Source organism: Zalophus californianus, chromosome 7 (assembly GCF_009762305.2).
Source record: "Zalophus californianus isolate mZalCal1 chromosome 7, mZalCal1.pri.v2, whole genome shotgun sequence".
Taxonomy (NCBI): Eukaryota; Metazoa; Chordata; class Mammalia; order Carnivora; family Otariidae; genus Zalophus; species Zalophus californianus.
In genome coordinates, this window is record NC_045601.1 from 29,847,011 (window position 1) to 29,872,101 (window position 25,091).

At 44.7% G+C, this 25,091-nt stretch overlaps 1 protein-coding gene across 1 annotated transcript; it reads left to right on the top strand.

Annotated features, from left to right (window-relative positions):
• Window positions 1–930: 930 nt before the first annotated feature.
• Window positions 931–22,987, top strand: ALDH8A1 (aldehyde dehydrogenase 8 family member A1). The gene is made up of 7 exons (XM_027602787.2): window positions 931–1,123; window positions 5,365–5,512; window positions 6,839–6,994; window positions 8,577–8,726; window positions 12,853–13,109; window positions 16,579–16,740; window positions 21,815–22,987. The coding sequence occupies exons 1-7, from the start codon at window positions 986–988 to the stop codon at window positions 22,265–22,267; spliced, it is 1,464 nt and encodes a 487-aa protein (XP_027458588.1). The 5' UTR covers window positions 931–985; the 3' UTR covers window positions 22,268–22,987.
• Window positions 22,988–25,091: the final 2,104 nt, after the last annotated feature.

Below are 25,091 nucleotides of genomic sequence, written 5' to 3' on the forward strand. Positions count from 1 at the left end.
CTGCACACAGAGCGGGGAGTAGAGATCTTTTAAAATGTTTTCGAGTTTGACTGGGGAATCAGGGCACCTCTTTGTATTTCACGTTCCCTTGATTAACAATGAGGCGGAGTACCTCTCACGCCTTCATTAGCCAATTGCATCTCTTTTGCTATGAATTGCTTTTTTTTATAGCCTTTGCTTATTTTTTTTTCAATTGGATTGTCCATTTCCCTTACCAGTTTATAGAAATGCTCACATGCATCGTGGCTACGAATCCCTGTGTGTTTCCTATATCTGTGCATAGATGTGGCTTGTGTCCTTACTGGAGGGGCACAGCTGGGAAGATGTGAGCTGCTAGTTTCGGGATGGAGGGACTGTTCACAGAGAAGGCAGCCACGGTAAGGAGAAACAGATGGGAGATGGAAAGAGGGAGTCTGTCTTCAGTCACCTCTGTGGGGTGAGGGCTGTGATGTGTTGAGGGAAATCACATGATTTGGAGATAAACGGATTAAAGTTCATTCCTTACTAACTGCGATTTTGGACAAATTAACTTTTTTGAGGCTCAGTTCCTTGTATTATACAGGGGATTTAATGACATTCACTTTATATAGAATTGTTGTGTGGAATAAATGAGTAAATTCATGTCAAGGACTTGCTTCAGGGTCTGGCCCTCCATGTTTGAGCAACAAACAGTTTATAGTGTGAACCCAATAAAAGGAGACACATAGGTGCCTTCTGACATTTCAAAGGGCCATGGACACAAGCCAATGTTAGCTTACCATATTATTATCCCTTTCTCATAATGTACTGGAAGTCTGTGAAATATTTCTGAATACTCTTTGCTCAGAGTTTGGAGACTGGAACATAGTCCTTAGTGTCAGGCCACCTCCCAGTTTCACTGATTGGCAAATGAGGACTTTGGGGCTGGAGGTGAGGACGGGGCTCACTCCGGGTAGGGAACTGTGCGGGGAGAACCGAAGGGAGAAAGGCAGAAGTTGCCTCCACCATGGCTGGAACAAAGGCACTTCTGACACTGGAAAACTTCATTAATGGAAAGTTTGTACCTTGTAACTCCTATATCGATTCTTATGATCCGTCTACGGGGGATGTGTACTGCAGAGTGCCAAACAGTGGAAAAGAAGAGGTGAGTGGTGTGCCTGGCTGGGGCAGCCCGTTGAGCATCCCTTGGTTTCGCTCAGGTCCTGCTGATCTCAGGGGCGAGGGATCAAACCCCGCACTGGGCTTGTGCTCCGTGCGGAGTCTGCTTAAAGGCTCTTTCTCCCTTCCCCTCAGTGCCTCCCCCTCTCTCTCTTTCTCTCAAATAAATAAATAAATCTTAAAAAAAAAAAATAGAGAAAAGGTGAGTATATTCACCTAGGGAAGACGGAAATGTACTTCCTGTGTTGATGGATTTCATGTCACTTACTTTTCTAGGAGCAAAGGGAGTTGGGGAAAAGGTGTAGAATTGTTAAACGCTGGCAGGAGGAAGATTTGAGTTCTGGGAAGGTTTGCTTTGTAATGGGACTTTTAGGATGCAGGATTCCCCGGCTATCCAAAGGAGAGCGTTCTTAGGACATCTTTTGAAATGGCCTAAAGTGAAGAGTATCCCCCATTTTCAGAAAGTTCACGTTATGCCACTTTGCATTTGGGAAAGAAATACTAAGTCTGGAAACGGCTTTTTTTCACAGAAGTGAAAATCCTCTTCGTATTTCTTGTGGTTAGCAAAAACAGGTGCTAATATAAAAGTGAAGTCACCTCCTGTGAACTTTCAAAAGGGGATACCTATGCCTGGAACAAAGCCCATGACTTTGTGCAGAAGCAAGCAATTAATCGGGCAACTTAACACACAGCTGCATTTCTCAGCCATTCCTTATTAGGGGTCTAGTAAAAAGTATTATTTGTTAAGAACAATCAGTGTTTGTTTCTGTTTCCTTTTCTTTGCCAAGTGCTGCCTAACTATGCTACTATATTCATGGATTTCTAAAAAAAAAAAACAAAAAACTTGTTACTCCACCAAAACGAGCAAACGTGAAAAACCCAGGGATTTATTTTATATTATCCTCTAAAAATGCCTTATGTCTTTAAAATATCTAGTGAAGTAAAACTGATCATTTGAATGATGAAATGCAAAATCAAATTCCCATATATTTTTGCAATGAAATTTAAGACCATCCTTTTTCTTACTTAAAGTGCTTAATGGCACAAACATTAGAATTTTATTTGGGAAGTTCTATAAAATGTTGGAGATATATTTGATTAGTTATCAGTTATTGCATTGACAATGTAAATGTGTCTGGGGTGATGAATGTGGCTGATGTATGTACGCTCATCTAATGCCTAATGGATTTTATTTTTTAAGGCACAAAGAACTAGATTATTTAAAAGATAACTGTAGCCTTCATATACAAATAAGTATACGTAAATAAGCCTTCATATATACTAAGGTATTATTTCTCTTTTGTTAACTATATTTTAAACCTGTCTTGCATTAAAAAAACCTTTAGACTTGTGGACAAAAATTTGCAAACATTGGCTAATCTGTTGGTTAAACTGTAACTCACAATTTTGTTTCAAATGACCTGGGACAGATGTGGGGAAATCCAGCTTTGTGTTATCCAATCCTCCTGGTCTCGAAGTGTTTTCCAAAGTGCAGTAAAAAGTGACAAATATGACAAATTTAGTTGAAATATTTTCTGCGGCTAATGGTTCATGCCTTTTCAGAAGATAGAATTTGGTATGGCTGCATCTGCTAGTAGAGAAATAAATATTTTGGATTTCCCAGCAATTTAAATTGCAAATATGCTCTCTGATCCCGGAAGTCCCAGTTTTTGCTGGCTTGAAAAATATTGTCAACATACAAGCTGCATGCCCAATTTTGCAGAAAGTCTCGTGCAGAAAGTGTTGCTGATGCTGCTAACAGGTTTTGCTCTGTGCTCTGTGTTCACTAAGCTGTCTAACACAAATTACCCCCAATGTGAGTCATAGCAACCTACACATAAGACTCTCTCATCATCCTTTTCCACAGACGACAGTGAGCTAACATTCTCATCTCTGATGCCTAGATCAGTGGCCACACACACACACACACACATTTGTGGTGGCATTTACATGGTAGCTTTGCAGTCTGTAAGCACAGACTGGAGTCATATCGCCTGTCTTCAAAGACCAGCTGCATCCCTTAGTATCTACTGTCTTGACTTAGAGCTGAACTTCCTTGTGCCTCAGTCTCCTTACCTATAAAATGGGAATAACAGTAATACCTGTCTTCTAGGGTGGTTCTGAGGCTGAAACAGACTAATAGATCTGAAGCCCTTAGTGTTTGGCATATAGTAAAAGCTTTCTAGGTATTAGCTTTTGCTCACATACATTAATACGTATTCTATATTACACAGACATAAGCCAACTTAGAATGACTGGACTTGAGTTTTCTGCATAGCAAAAAGCTTAGATTTTACATTGACAACCTCAGGAAGATGAGATTTTACTCTGAGCACAGGAGGAAGGAGCCCTCCTCTTGTCTGGCAGCCAGGCCTCAGGGAGGCTGCAACTTTTGGTGGAGAATACCACAGCCCACGATCCTCCTTCATCCTGTCTGTGGGTCCACAGTAGAGATTCGGCTTTCCAACCGAAAACACCACTTTTCCAGAAATTTATAATTAAGATGAGAATCATTTCATCCTTTATTCAGCTTAGCTGGAAGTGACTCTGTTTATAAAGTCCTGTGATGGCAAGAAAGATGCCCGTGGTTGCCTAAAGCCTGTGGAAAAGGATTCTGAGGGTGGGCCTGGGTGGGGGGGGCAGGGGGAGAAAGCTGTGAGTGATCATAAAGTCTTGTCATGCGTGTGAGAGGGGAGAGGGCTGAGACACAGGCTAGGGATTTGTTATCTCTGGGAAAGATGTTGCTTTGACTTTGCTGAAGATGCGAAGACTCATTTTGTCTTGCAGGAATTGGCTTTGCTTGAACCTTTCCATATATTGTTTCCTTTTGGATTTGCTCCAAAACCAGGTCTGCAAGCTATCTGTTCGGACACAGATGCCCTCCATCCCCACAGAGGCCTCTGTCACTGGGCAGAGCCAGGCAGGGCACGGGGACTGTGGCTCTGCCGTAGCAGGCCAGCTGTGGTCTTGGAGCCACAGAAAGCCGGGCTTGAATCCTGATGCTGCCACTTACTAGCTGTGTGACCTCTGCCAGGTTACTTGACTTCTCCGTGCCTCAGTTTCCTCGTCCGCAAAATGGGCATAGCAATAGTCATGGTACAGAATTTTAAAACAGGTTCAATGACATAATTTGTGTGTTTAGCATATTCCTTTATATATAAAAATTAGTCAATGACTATTATGATTAGTCATTCTGAGTGTAAATGACAATCTGAGGATATGATTTCTTTTTTTTTAAGATTTTATTTATTTTTTCATGAGAGACAGAGGGGGAGAGAGAGAGAGAGAGAGAAGCAGAGGGAGAAGCAGGCTCCCAAGGAGCAGGGAGCCCGATGCGGGACTCGATCCCAGGACCCCGGGATCATGACCTGAGCCGAAGGCAGACGCTTAACCATCTGAGCCACCCAGGCGCCCATGAGGATATGATTTCAAACAAAATTTTAGACTTGGGGCACCTGGGTGGCTCAGTGGTTAAGCGTCTGCCTTCAGCTCGGGTCATGATCCCAGGACCCTGGGATCGAGCCCCGCATCAGGCTCCCTGCTCCGCAGGAAGCCTGCTTCTCCCTCTCCCACTCCCCCTGCTTGTGTTCCTGCTCTCACTCTCTCTCTCTCTCTTCAAATAAATAAATAAAATCTTAAAAAAATATAGATTTTATCAGATATGTTGGATTTGGATTAAAAGCTGAGAGATTCTACACATCTACATGAAGTGAGCTCTCAGGCTATTCAAAAAAATTTTTGTATTTTGACATGCTTGAAAATGTGCGTCTATTAAAATTCAAATAGCTTCTTTCTGATGGCCGCATCTGAATACCCTGGTTGAAATGGAGCATTCTTCTTTGTTTCTGTGTGGCCCCTGATTCGCTGATTTTGCAGGTAACTCGGCAGGAGGAAGTATTGAATATTTGAAACCAGTCAGAAAAAAATTAAGTGTGGGTGGACCTGTGGATTCTGGATTCATCCAACCTTAGGAGCAATAGTCTTTTTTTTTTTTTTTAAAGATTTTATTTATTTGACAGAGAGAGACACAGCGAGAGAGGGAACACAAGCAGGGGGAGAGGGAGAGGGAGAAGCAGGCTTCCCGCCCAGCAGGGAGCCCGATGCGGGGCTTGATCCAGGACCCTGGGATCATGACCTGAGCTGAAAGCAGACTTTCAATGACTGAGCCACCCAGGCACCCCAGGAGCAATAGTCTTAAGGTGACCCTCTTCCTCTTGCTCCTCAAAGATTGACGCCGCGGTGGAGGCAGCCAGAGCAGCCTTCCCCGGCTGGTCGGCCCGGAGCCCGCAGGAGCGCTCGCAGGTGCTGCACCGGCTGGCCGATCTGCTAGAGCAGTCCCTGGAGGAATTGGCGCAGGCGGAATCCAGGGACCAAGGTGAGTGCGGGGCTCAGTGCAAAGTGCAGTGGCGGCAAGGCATACCCTCCTTCCCGCTGGTCAGGTGACCTCTTGCAGACCTCTTGCCTCTTAACCACAATGGCTGGGACTCCCGGTACTTCCTCCATATTAGCCCCCAACCCGGGCCCATCAGGCTATACCGCACCTGAGCTTCTCATGGCAGAGGTGGAATTGGAAAGAAAAATCACCCAGGAGGCTTGCATCTGGCCGACTCCCGCCCCTGATGGTCCAAGCAGGTCACAGCTGAGTCCAAGTTCCAGGGGCAAGGACATAAATACACTTTGTCCATTTGGTGGAAGACACTGCCAAGGTTTTTGGCAAAGGGCGTGGATGTAGGGAGAGAGGAAGAAGAGGGCCGATCGTGCAATTCTCCACCAATTCTAGGCAGATCATTTCAAAGCAAAAGTAACTGAAGAGCCGTTACAGTCACGTTATTTAGAAAGAATTGGATATGTGAGTACTGCACTCCTCACACAACTTCCTAATTTTTATCTCCTTCCAAGAGGCATGGGTAATGGAGTAAATGTCCATAAATCCTTGCAGTAATATCTGTTAGGAAAACCCGAGATCTTTTAAAGTCATATACATGCTATACATCAGCTTAAAGTTAGGAAGCAGCCTGAGTCCAAACCCTTATGAAGATGGTTCCTGTTGGTGCTGCTGACACTGGGAGTCCCCCTGAATCACCAAAGACAACTAAGGAACAGTCCAGAAAAGCTATGTTTCTCCTTTTGTTCAATCCAGGAGCTAGGTAGGGCGTGCATGGGGCACATAGTGAGTAAGCAAGTGCCACACAGCATTATCGGGGTCCCCTCAGCCGTTCTGCCACGTGCCTATCCTAAGGACTCCATCATGTGTTGGGGAGACATTTAATATACATCATCTGTTTGTCAAAGTGGTTTTATTGTATACATTCGTCAAAGTGGTTTTATTGTGTCGTGCAGATACAGCTGTCTTAACACCCATTACTCCAACCCCTTTGTAGCACGTACAAAGCTTGGTGATTTTGAATTGAAAGAGCTGATGTGAGCAGAGTGGTAGCATCTGGTGGATTCATGATAGCCCTGAATTGTTCAGTCTACAAAGCATAGATTATTTCACTCGCTTTTATCTGATAATGTCACACCTAATTATTTCATGGTTCTATGAAACCACGGATCAGCTGTCTGTGTCGTCAGGGGATGAAGTCTCAGGCTGGAAAGAACCAAGGCTCCGTGAGCGTGAGCTGGGATACATGCGTGATCGTGTCTCCACTGTCCCTGGTGAAGTATGCCGACCGTGCTTTCTCTTGTTGACTTCTTACAGGGAAAACCATAACACTGGCAAGAACCATGGACATTCCCCGGTCTGTGCAGAACTTCCGTTTCTTCGCCTCCTCCATCCTGCACCACACGTCCGAGTGCACGCAGATGGACCACATGGGCTGTCTGCACTACACAGTGCGGGCCCCTGTGGGGATCGGTAGGTGCTGCTCAGGGAAAGCCTGGTCCGCGGGGGTGCGTAGGGATGCTCCCTCAGTTCTGTAGAGCTCATCCAAAGGAACAGATCAAGAGAAAGGAAAGAGCGGACTTCTACTTTAACCGAAAATTAATGGGCCTCAAAAATCTATTTCTGGTTTATTTTCCTTGTGTTACATTACCTGCTTATTCCTAGAACATTGTTCTCGGGAAATTACCAGGAAAAGAATAATGCTGGGAGGAAATTCACATACGAAGATTCCCCCACCCCCCACAATTAAAAAAAAAAATTATTTCCAGAGAGTCTTGTAGTTAAGAGCATGGATTTTGGATATGTGCAGGGCCACTTTCATAATATTTGTGTGCTTCAGGATTCTAATCTGAAAACCGGGAGCATAGTTTAATTTTATATTTATATATTTTAGTGTGAATTAAATAAATTAGTAAGTGTAGGGAGCTCTGAATTAGAGGCTTCCGCTTTCTTTTGGGGGACATGTAAACATGAGCAATGACTCAAAATACCCACTAGAGGTCACTGTTCCTCCAACCACTAAATACCAGTATTGATTAGTTACATTTTATGACAGGATAAATAGATTAAAAGGAACGAAAATGGAACATATTACCACTTTGGTTATTTGAACCCTTTGGAAATCATATTTTGAAGGAATTAGGAAAAGCTCAAACCTCCCTCTTAGAAGTATGGTGATACATAATGCTGAAAAAATATTGTTATCCTCTAAAGAAACGATTTTCTAACGAGAAATATAATCATATAGAATATATGTTTACTTTCACAGCTAGATTTTAAGGGAGGAGTATAAAATAAGATGAATCCATTTACAAATTCAAAAGGTAGATTTTTTTTTTTTTTTGGCATGTTTTACGGTTGGAAACCTGGTTGGTTTCAGGATATTGCATGGGGACACATTCTAGTTGCTGGTTCTGTTACTTATTTAGCAATCCTATCTGGTCATGAAATAGGTGAGAATCTAGAGAGAATTTTTTATTAAAAAGTCCCCTGGCTAACCAAAATGGATCTCATAGTCTGTGCATCAAAATTCACTGGCTTTACTAATCGGAAGGCTTCTACAGGACAGACTCAGAGCCCATTTGCTCTTATTTTACCAATAATTCTAAAAAGCTTGAGATTTTATGTCTTAATTCACAACAGGTTAGAAACAGTGATGGAAAAACTTAAAAAAGAAATAGTAGCTAGACAATTTGATGATGAAGAAGGAGAGAGAAGTTTAAAAAAATGTGAAGCTCAGTCTATAAATCTCAAAACTCATCACATTTGGAAACTGTTTAGTAACAGGTGACAGCCTCTTGGCCCTGGAGCTTACATTGCCCTTGTTCATAAATACAACTGGTACATCGTCAAGAAAAGAGTAAATTGTATTGATTTATAGTTTTCAAAGGCACAGTTGCTTGTAATACATTTTAGAGTTATTTCCCTGAAGTTGGCTACAAGTAAGCCAAAGCTTTATGCAGGGTGAAGGAGTTCCACGTTAATAAACCCAGTTTGGCCAGTCTAGTTTGAGGGGCCTGCCATTGTTGGCAGTGTTTCTGTTCTTCTCTTGTAGCCGGTCTGATCAGCCCCTGGAATTTGCCACTCTACTTGCTGACCTGGAAGGTGGCACCGGCCATTGCTGCTGGCAATACTGTGATAGCCAAGCCCAGCGAGCTGACGTCGGTGACTGCGTGGATGATGTGCAAACTCCTGGAGAGAGCAGGTAATAAGCGGTGGGTCTGGAGAGGCACAGGATTGGCTTTGGGGTTGCACATTTTGTGGGCTTCAGCCACCTCAGTGTCCTGACATTTTGAGAAGTTGCTTTGGATAGAAATCTGCTCAGAGCAAAATTGATTCCATCGACATCTTTGGTTTTCCTCTCTCTGATTCTTTTCTGAGAAATCCCCTTCATGCACAGGGCTGGATCACACTGCTTCCTCTCTTCACCCCTGTCTGTGCCACTGCAGGAATGGTTCCCCTGGCAGGGGGGTTGGCAGGCAGTGATGTCATTGCACAACTGTGAAGTGACAGCAGGCTTAAAGAACTCAGTCAACTCAGATACCAGCCTGCTCCAGGGATTGTCTTCAGTGGTCAATTTAAATCTTATATTTGAACCACATGTTAATCTTGATGCAAATAAGACTACTGTTAGGGACTTCTCTGGTTTGTATGGTTATATGATACCTGTTAGAAATAGCCATTTTCAAGAGATTTGAATATACCTCCCTCAGTTTTCCCCACATTTGGAGCCACTGTGTGGAAGCTGATACAATATGGCTCCACGTCCTCTTTATGTCAACAGTGTCATGGCCCCATTCAAGGTATGTTCCTGGGTACGTTCTGAGGTATAACTCAGCATAGGCACAGACACCACACCAGGGTTGGAGGGTGTCAGGGGACCCTAACTTGCAACCCACAAGAAAGCCCCTTGCTATTAGGTCCCTCAGCTCAGGTCTCCATACACAACCTGGATTGGAATGATGGGTGGCTGTCTTTCTGTCTGTCAGTCTCTGCTGTTTGTACTTCCTTCAAGCCCACAGAAAAGGTAGCACTGGGCTCACCCAATCCATAAAGTAGGCAGTTGGAAAGAACCCATATCTCCCTCTTCTGGATACCTTATCTCTCCAAGCAGAAACATACATATTGGCTTCCAAGAAAGTTGGGCCAGTTCTTTACTCTAGGATTTAGATGGCAGGTTGAACTGCGTGGCCTTATGACCCTAGTCTAGCTTCCCATTTCCCTTGTACTGTACAGAGCAATGAGGTGTCCCAGCTTCAGCCTTTGGGGTGACATTTATGGATGCCCTAGGCTTCTGGAGGGTTATGATAGAAATGTGCCTACCTCTCCCATGTCCCACAGGTGTCATTCCTTCTTTACATGAGGGATCACATTCTAATGCCATTCTTTGCAAAATTAAGTGCCTAGTGTCTACAGAGGTACAAGGCCTTTCCTCCCTGTCTGTTGACTATAGATTCCCTGGAGTGGACAGAAGTGGGGCCGATGCTCTGCTGTGATCTATGTTGGGGAGGGCAGCCATGCGGGTGGGGTGGGGCCACAGAGCTGTGTTCCCAGAACCACTCTCTCTTGAAGTCAACCACACCTTGATCTATGATGATTTCTCTTCCCTAAGCACTCTCCCCTTCCATACACCCAGCACCTGGTCTACACAAGAGTTTTACATTTCCATGTATTTACACAGCATTGATCTTATTTCTTGTGAATGAATAAGCTTATTATACCAAGACAGTTCTTCCCTCCTTCCCTGCCTCTGCTGGCTTTGCTAAACTTTCTTCCTCTGGCCACCACGGAGAGTGTAAGTCTCAAATTGCACCTGTCTTAAGCCCTCAGTTTCTCCATTTGGATTGAGAATCTGTACGAGACATGTTTAATATTGTGTAAGAAAAAGAAAGCTAACGTGACCTGCTGGTGCATTCTGGATATTTAAAGAGCCAATCCTTGAGTCCTGAGCATTCAAACAGACTTGACAGATGACCTTTCTGTGCAGTAAAATCATTTAAAAAAGTATACAGTGAGTACCTCTTTTATAATTCTAGAATATTCATTTCTTCTTGGGGGCACCATATGTATGCCTCATTCCTGGAGTGTCCACTGAAAGCAGATTTCTGGCCCTTCCTAGTTTTGTTTTGCCCAGTGGAAGCTTGTTGCCACTCTGCCACATCCTTGTCCCTGGTGAAGGGACTTTATGCCCTGTGATGTCTGTTAGCCATTTACTCTGAGTTTTACCAAATTGTTATTTGCCAATGTACATTGTGCCTTCTTTCTCTCATAACTGGCATATCTGAAGGGCAGAGGGCAGTTGTCTCTAGAAAAGTTTCGGTACTGTCTTGATCAAATGGCAAAGTGGTGCTGAGAAATAATGGCCAGTAGGTAGCTCTTAACATATTAACACCAAAGTTCAAGGAAATATAAAGCGTTAATGCCGTTGTGTAGAAGGCAATTGGCCTGCTGAAATGAACTCATTTTCCCGGGGTGATACCTATGTGGTGTTTCTAAGTTTTCTTCACTCTTTGTTAAAATGCTGTTGTATACATTAGAAGTGATTTGATCCATTTTTGCCTTTAGGATTTATAAAGCCCAATAGTCCACCTTTTCTTGCCCCCAAACCCCAATCAGAAAATATCCGGCAAATATTCACATGCCCACTCTCTGATGGAGACGCAGGACCCCAGCCTGCAAATGGTGGGAAACTTGTCCTTGTTTCTCTGCCATCGACCACAGTGAGGGCCCCTCTCCTGAGCCTCCTCTTTGCCCCAACGCAGGGCTCAGCTGCTGTCACATGGTGCCTGGCCTTGGACCTCCCCTCCATGGCAGTGACCTGTGATCCAGGACCGACCCAAGCTAGATTTTAAGAAGTGTGCACATGTGTGTAAAGGCGGGGCCATTGGAGGTGAAGCTCTGCCAGATACCACCATGAGTCACTGACCTCCACACCTGTCTCCAAGGCTCAGCTGAAGGGGGCCTTGTTTGTCCCCTCAAGTGATCAGGCTAAGGTTCTGGCTCGATGGGAAGGTGTTCTGGATGATAATGGATCATCGGTGAGAACTTGTTATCTATACTTGAAAAGCATATTCTGGAAGAGATGGTTTTAATCCAACAGAGTATGTTTCTATTTAGGACAGAATGTCCAACCTGGACAGGGAAAGATAGTGGGAGCAGGGAAAGTAGTTCAAAAACCTTACATGTTGGAGGTTTTCTGCATTTGCTGTACTTTGAGGCTGCAGAAATATGGGGAATAAACTCAGCTAACCTCCAGACAAACCCCAAGAGCTTCCTGGACACAACACAATGGCACACAGATTTTCTTTCTGGACACGTAAAGCTTTCCAGAGTCAAGGACCATTTCTGATTTGGATAATGTACAAGAAACCTTCATTCATTCATTCACTTAATTATTTGTTAACCATCTACACCAGGTTTTGCCTCCTAGTGGCTGCTATTTGACTTCACTTTGCCTCAGTTTGGATAAGGTGAGGATATTAATCCTACCTACCTCATCCAGTTGCTGGGAGATCTAAATTGCTTCCAGGAATGATTGGCCTACAGTGAATGTGAGCATTGACTGCTATTAATCTATCTGGCAAACTAGGGCCAAGGCACAGGGGGGACTGTGAAGAGCAGAACACAGACACCATTTTTGCCCTTAGATCGTGCACCTGCCAGTTTTGGCTAGGCAATAAACAAGTAAAGCCATAAACACATAAAAAAATACACGCAAACGTAGGGCAGTAGGGTCTCATGCTAGAAAGATGGGGGCACCTGTTTTAGGGTGTACTTGGCACTTTAAGTCAGTCCTAGAGTGTATGTCCACATCATGGGACACAGGGACCTTTAACTCAATGCTCACCTTCCTGGAGGAGCCCTCCCTCCCTTCCCTGGGCCCAGACAGTCAATTTCTTCTTCCCTCCACTTCACATTTTCACACTGAATTGTGACTCCTGAATGCCAACTTGGAGCAGGGCTCTCCTACCTTACAGGGCTTGACTTGCCTGAGGATATCTGTATGCTCTCAGCCTCTGATGCCTAGTTAATATTATGGAATGAATTAATTAGAATGTTCCACTCTTCATTTTTCTAAGCCAAAGCACCTGGAGAAATCCCACCTCGGGTGCCCTGGAGGTGGAGGTGGTGCTATAGTCTTTGTTATTAAACTAGAGACAGCCATAAAAGTCTACTCCCCCCTCCCCATTCAAGCTACTGCACTTTCAAGGAGAACCTCAATGTCACCCGAAGTTCTCAACATACTGAGAAGAATTACTGTTGTAATTTCTGTTACTGTTTCTGTATCCTATCTGGATACAGACCTGGAGACTGTTCTGTTTCCTGTCTAGGTGTCCCACCAGGTGTGGTAAATATTGTGTTTGGGACGGGGCCCAGGGTCGGCGAGGCCCTGGTGTCCCATCCAGAGGTACCCCTCATTTCCTTCACGGGGAGCCAGCCCACAGCTGAGCGGATCACACAGCTGAGTGCTCCCCACTGCAAGAAGCTGTCCCTGGAGCTGGGGGGCAAGAACCCTGCTATCATCTTTGAGGACGCCAACATGGAGGAGTGCATTCCAACGACTGTCAAGTCCAGCTTCGCCAACCAGGTGTGTCCTCTGTATTGGTTTGGTTTGTTTTGAGTTTGTTTGTTTGTTTTTAAACTCTGTGACCCAGTTAGGCTGGATCTGTTTCATTAAAGTGCCAAGCCAGGAGTGAGTGGGTTAATCTGTTTCCCTCTTTTCCCTATTTCAGGGAAAGGAGATTGTGACATTGTGTTATTCCACTGACTCTGTTTTGTCTCAGTGTCCACCTGTGGTTCTTGTAGAATCATAGCTTCTGTTGGGCAAGCTCCAGTTCTTGAGCTTTATCAGGTACCAGCCATGGGCAAAATGATTGATTGTTTGCTTCTCCAAGCTTTTTCGTCCCTTTATTCATAGAGTCACCCCCATTCTCTTCTTGCTGTCTAAATGTCTTATCTCCAGTAAACCTTGTGCTCCCCCAAAAACATCCCAAATGCAGCACACAGTTAGAAATAAATGCCTAAACCAGTCTAGAGGACGTTTCTGATGTTGGAATCATGGATGTCATAGAGTCACAGGCAACTTCGCATCTCCCGAAATTATGTGACAGATGTTTTTTCTGGAGGCCGCAGTTCTCAGCAGATTCTTCGAGGTCATGGTATCCCAAAGGGTTAGGAACACTGACCCAGGTAGACCAAACTGTAAGCCTCACAAAAAGGGCACCTGTGTCTGTTTTGGGGCCGCGTTTGACCTTCAATGCCCAGGATCAGGCTTAGGGTAGGTAGAGCAGGTGTGCACAAATACTGAAGGATTTTCTCCAAAGGGTCTGCTTTTTAAAAATTTTAGCAGCGAACAAAGAATTAACTAAAGAGTTAGAACCACCATAGAAAGAAAGATGAGTGAAATGAGATATATATTTAACTTGCCCAAGTTGCCATAACCTTTTGCACCTTCATTTCTTTACCTGTGAAATCATGAAAGTAATAATGATGCTTTCCATTAACGATTTTGTGAGTTGTAGAATGAAAACCATTCTTGACAGTGGTTATTTTTGTGATCATTATAATTTTAATTATTTCTCTCACAGTAATTCTTAAGAGAAAGTGGCTTTGTTCTGTATCTCTCTGTATACCTCTATATACAGGTACATCTGTATCTAGAGAGAGAGCTTTTCTGGATCAATAGACTTAAATTTTAGATTTTAGAAAATAGATTTATAATTTTATGATACAGCTATTTTAATCATTAAAATAAACAAGTATCAAGTATCAAAATGAACAATTAAATCAAGCATTTGGGTGGCTTATAGTGACAACATGGGGAGTGGGGACAAGCTGTGCACTGAGAATCAGCTGAGAGGAATCAGGTGAACTTTGCATGAAAGAAAATGCACTGTGAGCGTGGAGATGGACTGTAGCTTCTTGGCCACCAGGACTGTGCCAGGACTTGAAATTGCTGAGAGAACCTTCCTCTTGGGGGTATTTTGAATGTCAGTGGGGAAGAGGACTGGAACCCAACTAGCTAATTCAAGACAACAAGCAGATTTTAGGCAAACTAGAGGGGCTCATTTCTTTTTCCTTAACCGAGAGATGAGTCCCACGTAGTGAACACTTCTTCCTCAGTTGAACATAATGGGCCACTTTGAAACATCTCTGTCACACGTAGTCTCCTTTGGCTGGGGGCACACTCACACTTCAACACGCTGTGGGACACAGAAGAAATGAATGCGGACTTCCACATCACTCAGACTGAAGTTGAAACTTCCTGTGTCTGGTGGCCTTGGGCTTGTGTTTGTTCAAAGCTCCATTTCCTAATTGTAAGCTGGGAAAACTACTGGACCACAGAATTATCATGAGAAAAGCACCCTGCACGGTGCCTGACACGCAATAAATAATTTCCCTTTTCTCATTTCCTTGAAAGTCATGCCACTAGAGATCCTAGCATTACCTATGCTTTCCTGGCACCAAGTAAGCCGGAAAAACCTGACTGGGTAACCCCTCAACTCTCTTTACCACACCCTCCCTTCCCACACGGCAGAGGGCACTTGTGTCTGGAGATTTCCCAAGCTAGATATGCAGATGGTTCTTACAGTGATCCTGGGTTGCAGAGAGAATTTTTTGTTTCAAAACAATGATGATTTAATTTGGACAATACACCTTTGCCCAACTGTCAAAATAATTAGAAATATTCCATCCTTAGGGTGGTTGTGAAGATCAAATATACATGTGGTGAAAATTGTTACTTACACAGATATATATACTTACCATACATACATAATGCTTTGAGATGTCTAGACTGTGGTTTGTAAATGATCGCATGCTATATTCAAACAATAGTAAGGATCATTTTTCACTCAGGCTCCTGTTAGCACCTCTGCTCAAAACCTAAAGTATCTCTATTCGGATGTCTGTTAGGCATCTGAAACTTAACCTGTGCAAAGCAGAACTGTTGATTTCCCTCCCTCTCCTTTCCCTGCAATACCACTCCTCTCCCTTGGGCTTGCTTTTCGGGGATAGAACATTACCATCTGCTCTGCAGCTCCATCAAAAACTTGGGACTCAACCTTGTTCTTACCCCCCAGCCTTCTGTCTCACTAATCCATCAACCCATCTTGTTGGCTCCATTATTCTAATATATCCTGGAATCCCTCACTTCTGAGAGCATTGATACCAGTTTTCTTGCACCTTGGGCTCCCAAGTCCCTTTACGAATCTGGTGATGTTGGTGGACACCTATCACTTTGCTCATCTCCGCTGTTCCCGCCCTGGTCCAAGCTACCTCCACTTACCTGGACTTCTGGAATACTCTCTGAACTCTACTCTCGTAGACCCGACTCTCGTTCCCTTCCATTCTATTCTCCACACAGCTGCTGGAACGATCATTTAACAATGGAAATCTCATCATATCATGCTGCAGCTTAAAGCCTTCCACGCTCTTTTCATGATACCGGGAGCAAGATGCAAACTCCTTTGTGAGCCTGTGGGACTCCGCGTGGTGTGGCCTTGCTCCTCACCTCCTGCCCTCCTTTCCTATCCTTCCTTCCCCTCATTCTATCTCCACTCCCGGGCTCAGCCCTGCTCGCCTTCTTGCCTTGCCTCACACACCACACCACTGCAAGCACGCTCCCGTTGCAAGAAGCCGCTCTACCCCGCCTGCTGAGCATTGCCTTCCTCCGCGTTGCCTGGAGCTCAGCTAGGCCCTCCCCATCAATCGAGTGTCAATTCAAATACCTCCTCTTCACAAGGGCCTTCCAGAACTCCCTCTACTAAAAGGGACTAAAAGTGGCACTTTTCCATTGATTTCTATTCCCATCCTCTGCTTAATTTTCTTGTATCGTTTTGCTCATGACCTGAAATTATATTGATTGAACACATCTACTTGTGCTGTTGTCTGACTTCCCCACAAGAATGTGTGTTCCCTGTGGTGGGACTTTGTTTTGTTGATCAGTGTTTCCCATGGCTGAGACCTGTACTACGGGCAGGTAGGTGCTCAGAAATGCAGGGTGACCTGCCCATGAAGGAGTGTGTCTTGTCGTCCTCATGTGTCATTCTTGACAGGGTGAAATCTGCCTCTGTACCAGCAGAATCTTTGTCCAGAAGAGCATCTATAGTGAATTTTTGGAGAAGTTTGTAGAAGCTACCAGAATGTGGAAAGTTGGCATTCCTTCTGATCCGTCAGCCAGCATGGGAGCTCTGATAAGTAAAGCTCATTTGGAGAAAGTAAGTAAATCTCCGTGATGGAAGTTTGGGGAGAAGCTCAGTGTAGGGCATAGCACACAGTCATGCTTTGAAATGTTGTTAATTACCACCCTACTCTTAAAAAAATTCTGACCTGTAGGAAATGGCCTCTGGATACAGAGTCTGCAAATGTTAGATATGAATACACAAATGTAATCCAGGTTAAAGCAGCATCTACATGGAATGAATGAATTTGAGAAGTCAGCATAGAGATCCCATCGAGAGTGAGGAAGACAAATTTCAAAACATAAGGGTCAGCTGATAAGAATGATGTGGACTAAGGGTGGCAGGAATTTCCATTGATAAAAGTTCCCAGTGGAGGGCGCCTGGGTGGCTCAGTTGGTAAAGCGACTGCCTTCGGCTCAGGTCATGATCCTGGAGTCCCGGGATCGAGTCCCACATCGGGCTCCCTGCTCAGCGGGGAGTCTGCTTCTCCCACTGACCCTCCCCCCTCTCATGCTCTCTATCTCATTCTCTCTCTTAAATAAATAAATAAAATCTTAAAAAAAAAAAAGTTCCCAGTGGAAAGGGTTCTGCCTGTGGCTTACAGCAAATGGAATTCTGGATGTGCCAACAGGCATGATCCAGATTATGTGGTCCTTAGTGGGTAGGGTTAGTGGTGGTCTATGTGGGAGAAGCCATTGATGGCCTCTGGCTGGTTTGTGGAATTTAGGCCTTTAAGGTCATCTTAATGTATTACCCGATGTGACTCCTAAGATAAGTCATAGAATGTTGGAGCTGGAGGACCTTGTTTTTAGCGGTGGTAACTGAGACCCACCATGGAAAATCTGCCCCCATCAGTTGGCCAGTGAGGGACAGAGCCTTTACTTTAGTTTGTAGAAATCTTTGACACTGCACAGATTTGGGAGATTTACTATATTTTAACTTTAACAGTTTTTTGGGGGTCTATTTATTCTGTTTTCTCAGTGAACTAGGAAGCAGGGTGAGGAGGGGAGAAGGTGCAGAGGGTTCAATAGGGAGGAGAGGGTGTGAAACACTCCTGCAGGCGTGTACAAAAGCCAAGAATCCTGAGCGCCTGGTGGCTCAGTTGGTTAAGTGACCGCCTTCAGCCCAGGTCATGATCCTGCGGTCCTGGGATCGAGTCCTGTGTCTGGGCTCCCTGCTCAGCGGGGAGTCTGCTTCTCCTTTTGACCTTCCCCCCTCTCATGCTCTCTCTCTTTCAAATAAATAAAATCTTAAAAAAAAAAAAAAGCCAAGAATCCTAATAGATCTAAACCACAAATGATATTTGATTTTTTTTTTTTAAGACTTGAAACATTGACAAGGTTTCAGGCCCGGTGTCAACCTCTCCCTCACGTATCTTAGCCCAGAGATGCCATCTTTTATGAAACCAAATTACGCTGGAAAGACAAGCGTTTATTTAACATGTTGGTTGGACTTTGTTTGCTTACTGTCATTTCAATGTAGTATACTTAGGTGCCATGAATAACTCTGAAAATGGTGACGCTTACAGTTAGCAGGTTTTTTTCTGACCATATTCAAACATAATCCCAGATTTATCTTTCAAACAGAAGTTTTTAAAACTCCCATGTATTTTTACCATCATATGTTTTCCATCTCGGTCAAATAACTAAGAATAGAAGTAAACTTTCTATTTTGGAATAACTTAAGATTTATAGAAAAATCTCAGAGATAAGGCAGAGACTTTCTATATCCACTCACACAGCTTTCCCTTTTACTAACGTCTTCCATGTCCACAATACAATTGTCCACACTAAGAAACCAACGGTAGCACCTGACTATGAGCCAAACTGCAGACTTTTCAATCAACTTCTCTTGACTTTCTTCTTGATCATTATAGAAAATAATTTTTCAGCCACTTGCTTATTAAAATAAAGTACAATTAATTACTCTGTACTCATCTCAGAAATCTCCATGGCTCTACTGCTTTTAAGGAGAAAGATTTTGTACACACAGTTAAAATTTTCAAAATAGTTTATCATTCGCCAATGTATTTCCTTTTTCTAGGGAAGAACACTAAAGATGTATTCGCATTACCCCACCACATGTAAACGTGCTGCGGTCCATGCAGCTCTCTTGTTTTGTGGTCCTACTGACTGGATCGCTCCCTGCTAGAGTAGAGTGCCCGTCAGGTGGGCGTACATTGCCTCCCCCATGTGAAGCCCCAGGGCTGTCCTGCTGAGGCTCCGAGGGTTCCTCGACATCTGCCATCCTCACTGCTCCACCCTGAGCACGAGTGCCCAGATGCAGGGAGTCACAGCTTCCCCCTCTGAGTCTCCCACCAAGTGGACCCACGATGGGGGGCTTGCAGATCCATTCTTGTGGGGAGGCCCTGGGTATCTCGGCGCTTGAGAAAGAGAGAGCTAATGGAAGCCTAGTAGGGCCCTGTAAGTGTGGCCTTTCCAGTGGGACTCTTTTCAGTTTGGTGTGATGCTTCGGAGATCAAGGAGGGAGTGGACACGTTCCACTGGTAGTCATCTTTCCTCGCCTCTCACCAAAAAAGCTGTGGGGGCTGTGTCCAAGGGAGGCCTGGCGGCCATCTTTGTATTCCACTTCTCCTCTGCAGTTTGTCTGTGTCTTCTTTGGAGTAAACTAGCCCTGCAGAGTCTGGGGTCTTTGTGTCCATCTTACTTCTGTGTGGTGGTCATGACAGATGGTGAGGCAGAGCCAGAAGAGTCCAGTTAGAATATGTAGAAGCTGTTCCGTCATGGCAGAGGGCTCAGAACCTCACAGAGACGCAGCTTGCTCCTGCGTGGGTGAGAGACGCGCCTGCCTCCCAGTGATACAGGTGACTCTGTCCTCAAGGAGTGAAGAAAAGGCTCTCTGCCTGTTTCACAGGTTGCTTTTGTTTTTGCTTTAGTTTTTCTTTTTACCCCCTCGAATGCTTTTCCACGTGACTGTCTAGAGCCTCGGGCTAGATGCCAGCCTGCCCCAAGATGCAGGAAATCGGAGATGGAATTCTGAGTGTTTACAGTGAGGCTGGCAGAGCGCAGGGCACGTTCACGGGTGCATTCCCCAATGGGGCAGGCTGCAGGCTGTTAGCAAAGGTCCACTTCTGCAGGTTGCTATCTTCTTTTGTCGGGTGGGCTCGTCTTTGAAGTCTCCCAGCTTGGAAGCGTCAGATGGTGTGTTATACCATCACCTTCTTCATCAACAGCACCAGTTGGTGACTGGCATTCAAAAGACTTACTGTAAGCCAGGCATTATGCTAAATATTTTACATACATTTTATCTAAGCTTGCGAATAGGTGGGAATGTTAATCCCATTTTTCAGAGGGGAAACTGAGCATCGAAAATCCCTCAGTGAGCAAGTGGAGGCTCTTGAGATTTGAACACTTGGGCTCCCCCGCCTGCTCATCTGACCTCTGTGCTCAGATTTTATGGACAAAGCTCCGAAGTACTAACTGCTCTCTGCTCTCAGAAAAAGTTTTGTAGTAATAATTTATTACATTTTATGGCATATTACCAGTCACAACATTTTCTTTTTTCCATATTTTCCTGAAAATCTCAGTTCCTGAGCTGCTAGTATAGATATCATTCTATCATCCAGAAAATATATTTAGTTTAGTGTGAGTCAGCTTACGTATTAAAAATTTTGAAAAGTTCACAGTTTGAAAACTGATACTTTCCTTCATATTTTATTATCCAAGAGTCTCTAAGAGATAATCATGAGATTCCATATAGACGAGATAATCTAAAGCCACTCCATGTTTGAATCACGGAAAAAAGTTCTGGTCCTGTGTTCAGCAGGCGCCCCTGGAGATCTCTGCCTCGACTTCCCCTGTTCACGCGCTATGCTGCCTTTGGCATCTTTTAATTAATCTGAGTGGATTGTTTCAAGAGGAGTAAGAGAATAGGGGAAAGAGAAGTCCAGACCTAATTTAGTCTCTACCCACAAACTAGACAAGGGCTTTTCTGGGAAAACTTTGAGATCATTGGTCATGTTGGGGGAAAATGTATAACAGAGCAGAATACGAACCTGTTCCAAATAATATATTTTTTAGAAGTCTTTGACTTCATGGCTTATTAAGTGTTCTATAAACTAGAGCAAAATCAATGATAAAACAACATTACTTTTTTATTTTTACATGGCAAACACATAGCTCTACATTGAATATAGTTCTACAATGGAGAACTTATCTAATCCTGGGGCAGAATGCTCAGATAAATATTTGATAAGTAGGGAGCCAAAGTATGACTTCAAAATTTACCCTGCCTTTGATGTACTGCTTAACTGTTGTTCTATACTTTTAATTTTTGGGATGACTTTTCTACTTTTCCTATACTTATAATACCCCTGAGGGGTAGGATAATGTATCATTGTGACTGCAATGAAATTTCCATATATAAACGTACATATCATTTTATAATAGGTCATTTCTACAACCATGGTTAATAAACATCTGTCACTGTCTCTGAGTTATTGGGTTTACTTATTACATAATTTATTTCCCATTATAGTTAGCTATTCTATATTAACTGGACATATTTTCAGAACATAATCAGTAATGATACTAGAAGTTAGAAATGATTTGTTCTGGAAGCCTAGCTATTGAAGGGCATCTTGGCCTTTCATGAAATCTTATGCACCATTCAACTTCCCATGTTCTGCAATGGACAGAGTCCCCCCAAAAGTGAGAAACTATTCTTTTGTGTATTTAACTACTGAATATACCTGAGTGTGAATTCTAGCTTTCCTGTTTATTCATTGTGTGAACCATCTACCCTTTCTGAGGCTCAATTTTATCATCAGCAAATAGGGGATAATAATACATAGCTAATAGAGTTCTGAGAGAATTAAATGAGAATGTATGAAAAGCATTTATCTACGTGCCTGGAACTTAGATAGTAAAGAAATTACTCTCCTCTTCCGTATGAGGGCTGGATGCCCAAATGATGGTCAGAGCACTTCTGCCCTCAGGCTTAGCAGCTGAGCAATAAGATAATCAACTTTAGATTTCTTAGCAATGGCCTTCTACATATTTCCTAGATGATTAAAAAATATTGAATTTTCTGCTGCTTTGTGTCAATCCAAATGGTAAGATGTTGCTAATCCTGGTTTTCACCCACGCAGGTCAGAAGTTACATCAAAAAAGCCCAGATGGAAGGGGCCCAAATTCTGTGTGGTGAGGGGGTGGACACATTGAACCTCCCCCGCAGGAATCAAGCAGGATACTTTATGCTTCCCACAGTGATAACAGACATTAAGGATGAATCTTGCTGCATGAAGGAAGAGATATTTGGGCCAGTGACATGTGTTGTCCCCTTCGATAGTGAAGAGGAAGTGATTCAAAGAGCCAACAGCGTTAAATACGGACTGGCAGCCACAGTGTGGTCCAGCAATGTGGGCCGTATCCACCGGGTGGCTAAGAAGTTGCAGTCAGGCTTGGTCTGGACCAACTGCTGGCTCATCAGAGAGCTCAACCTGCCTTTTGGGGGGATGAAGAGTTCTGGGGTAGGTCGAGAAGGAGCCAAGGACTCTTATGAATTTTTCACGGAAATCAAAACCATCACCATTAAACACTGACCTTGGCCGGTGGAGAAGCTGTTATGGTCCATTCCTGGCTGCAGAGGATCAGTCGTCCAATGCAGTGAGCAGATGTGCCGGCATAAAATCCAGCCATATCTTGGCTCCACGGGTTTTCTCTACCCTATCCTCAGTAGTCTGTACTTTTATTCGTTGTCAGAGAGGATGTCTGTTTTCACTGTGAAGTCAAAGAAGAGACTTCTGAGCAGGAAGTCACAAAAAGGAAGCCAAATAATCGTCAGGTTCCTTCTCTGTTGTGTCTTCGCTCTAGTTTTTTTCATCGTTTTGATCGAATTCTTGGAAATTTACAGATAATTTTTTTCATTTTTAAGTATATATATATATATATATATATATATATATATATATATGAATGTCAATGATAAACATAACATGGAATTTGTCAGAGGAGGTCTATATGGTAGGTCCCACTAAATAAATCTGTCCGAGGACAAAGAAAATTAAAACAATGACTACTTTTGGAGGAAACTTGAAGCAAGAAGAGGAAATAGTTTGATCCCTTTCGACTCTGGAGTCTAATCAATTCCAATTCTTCGCGTCTGTCTCTCATGAGGCTTACGACCCACTAATCCTAAAAGAATAGATGTTAAGCAGTTTCAGTAGCCGGTATGACCTACGTCTTCTTCTTGAATTATCCTTTATTGCTCTTTATCCCCATCCTCTTAGGGGTATGGACTTTATGCAAAGTAATAAAGGTGTTTCTCATGGCTTTTTTCTGGATCCCCTAATGATCAGAGGAGAAAACCAAGGTTTACAGAGATTAAAGTAGCATGCTCAAGGTCACATGAATGGTATGGGGCAGAGGAAGGATTTGAACCCAGGGCTGGCTCTCAGTCTCCAAAACCATGATCTCTGACTACCTCACACTTGCCTTGGGTTCATGCTCCAGAAGTAGCCACATACTTTTGGTTCATGGAACACATCGTGTTGGGTCTCCTCTCCATATCTCCTCCCTCCCTCTCCCCTTCTCCCCCTCTCCCCTGTCCCACTCATCCATGTAAGCCAGGAACTCTTCGGGCACAGCCCTTCCTACACCAACTGAAACCATCTGTCTGCATGGCTGACTGCCCAGCTGGACAGGAATTGCCTGAAGGCCCAGGCAGGTGCTGATCCCCCCCCGAAGTCTCCATTCCCAGCACAGTGCCTGGCACACAGAAGGTGCGCAAAACAATTTCCAGGAACGGAATGAGGTCTTCCCGGTGCTCTGGGGTTATTTGTAGCATGGTGTATGGGGATAGGGGTTGGGTCAGAAGGGGGACAAAATAGTCTTCACCGTTTGTGTAGGTTTTCGGATATGTTGGCTTGTTCACAAATGCTGAAAAACATAAGCCCTTTTGAGGTCAAGCACTGGTATTGGATCATATCTGGTTCTTAGCTTCTCCCTCCCCTCCCCTCTCCTTTTCTCACCTGCCCTGTTCTCCAGCTCAGGCCCCGGAGTCTTCATTAGTTAAATCTAGGATCAATTCCTAGAGTCAGTAGGAGGAATTTGAGCAGCTCCTAGTCTCTAAGAACCCACATCTTTGTTCTTGTACCTGGTCTAGCCCAAGCTCATCCTTATTTCTGAGACCTAAGCCATGTCTTGATTCCACATTCTGCTGACTGAAGGTCTTTGCTCCCTGTGCCTCAATACCCCCCTCGCGCCCCCCCCCCCCTTGTGTTCTGCCTCCAAGACTGTTCTCTAGGACATGGAGCTGGCCCTGCTCCTGTCCCTTCTTGTCTGGGCTCTGGATCCTGTCTTGTGGAGGAGACTGCATCCTGCTGACAGACAGACATTCTGGATGCCATTTCCCTCGTATGTGCCTCTTTGGATCTTCAGAAGCTTCTCCCGGGCTCATGAGGCAGTCTCATTAACGCGTGTTTGAGCAGATGCTGTTCTTCATCACGCCAACACCGGCCCAGTTCTCAGTTGTGAACACCAGTGCCTTTGATGTCTTAGCACCCCACGGGGCCTTTTTTCGTTTGTTCTAGTCTACCCGGGGGGGGGGGGGGGGTTAGTTCCAAGACCTTCCCCTCCCAGGCCGTCCCACACGGTCTCAGGCCCCACGTCAGCTTAGGGTGCCCTGTGGGTCTGTGCCGGCGCGACAAGAGTCCGGCAGTGGAGCGCCTTGGTGGCTGCCAGGCCCTGGGTCCCCGGCCTGCCGGACTCAGGGCTGCTCAGGAAAACACTCAGAGGGGATGCACGATCATATCTGTTGAGTTTTATTTCTGAGCTGGGTGATGGGTGCTCGGGTGTTTGCTATAGTCTTTCACGCGTAGCAACTACATGCCAAAATGGGAAAGTGCATCGCAGTGACGGACAGCCTGGCGCCTGCGCGGAGGAAGCTGAGCGCGTGTAGAGCCCCTCCTCCTGGCCGCGCCGCGGGGGTGCCGGCTCCGAGGTGGCCCCGAGCGAGAGCCGGCGCTGAGGGGGCGGAGACTTCGGGGACTTCGGGGAGCCGACCTTCGGAATGTGCTTAGCGGTGCTGCGCAGCCCGCGAGGTCTCTGGTTCACATGCAGATTGAGATCCAGTAGGTCTGGGTGGGCCTGCTTGTACTTGGAGTGTCAAGGAATTAGAGGACCCTCACTTGCAGCTCGGAGGAGGTAGAAGGAAAGGCAGCTCCGCCCAGGAGAGACATCCCCTAAAGCATTTCCCTGCTCAGGTAAAGAAAGTCCTCCTTCGATCGCTCCCTGGGCGGGTGCGCACTGAGCCGTCCACGCAGCCTCAAAAGAAGCCAGTGTCTGTCCCGCCCACACGGAAATGTAGGGTTAGCCCCCCATCCAGGGAAGGGTGGTACAGGGAAACTGCTCTTCCAAACCACAGAA

What these genes read in the sequence shown, in the direction of transcription:
- ALDH8A1 (XM_027602787.2), top strand. Translation starts at nt 986, where the DNA reads ATGGCTGGAACAAAGGCACTTCTGACACTGGAAAACTTCATTAATGGA. An exon ending in CAAACAGTGGAAAAGAAGAG is followed by an intron (nt 1,124 to 5,364) that starts GTGAGTGGTGTG and finishes TGCTCCTCAAAG; the next exon opens with ATTGACGCCGCGGTGGAGGC. An exon ending in AGTCCAGCTTCGCCAACCAG is followed by an intron (nt 13,110 to 16,578) that starts GTGTGTCCTCTG and finishes CATTCTTGACAG; the next exon opens with GGTGAAATCTGCCTCTGTAC.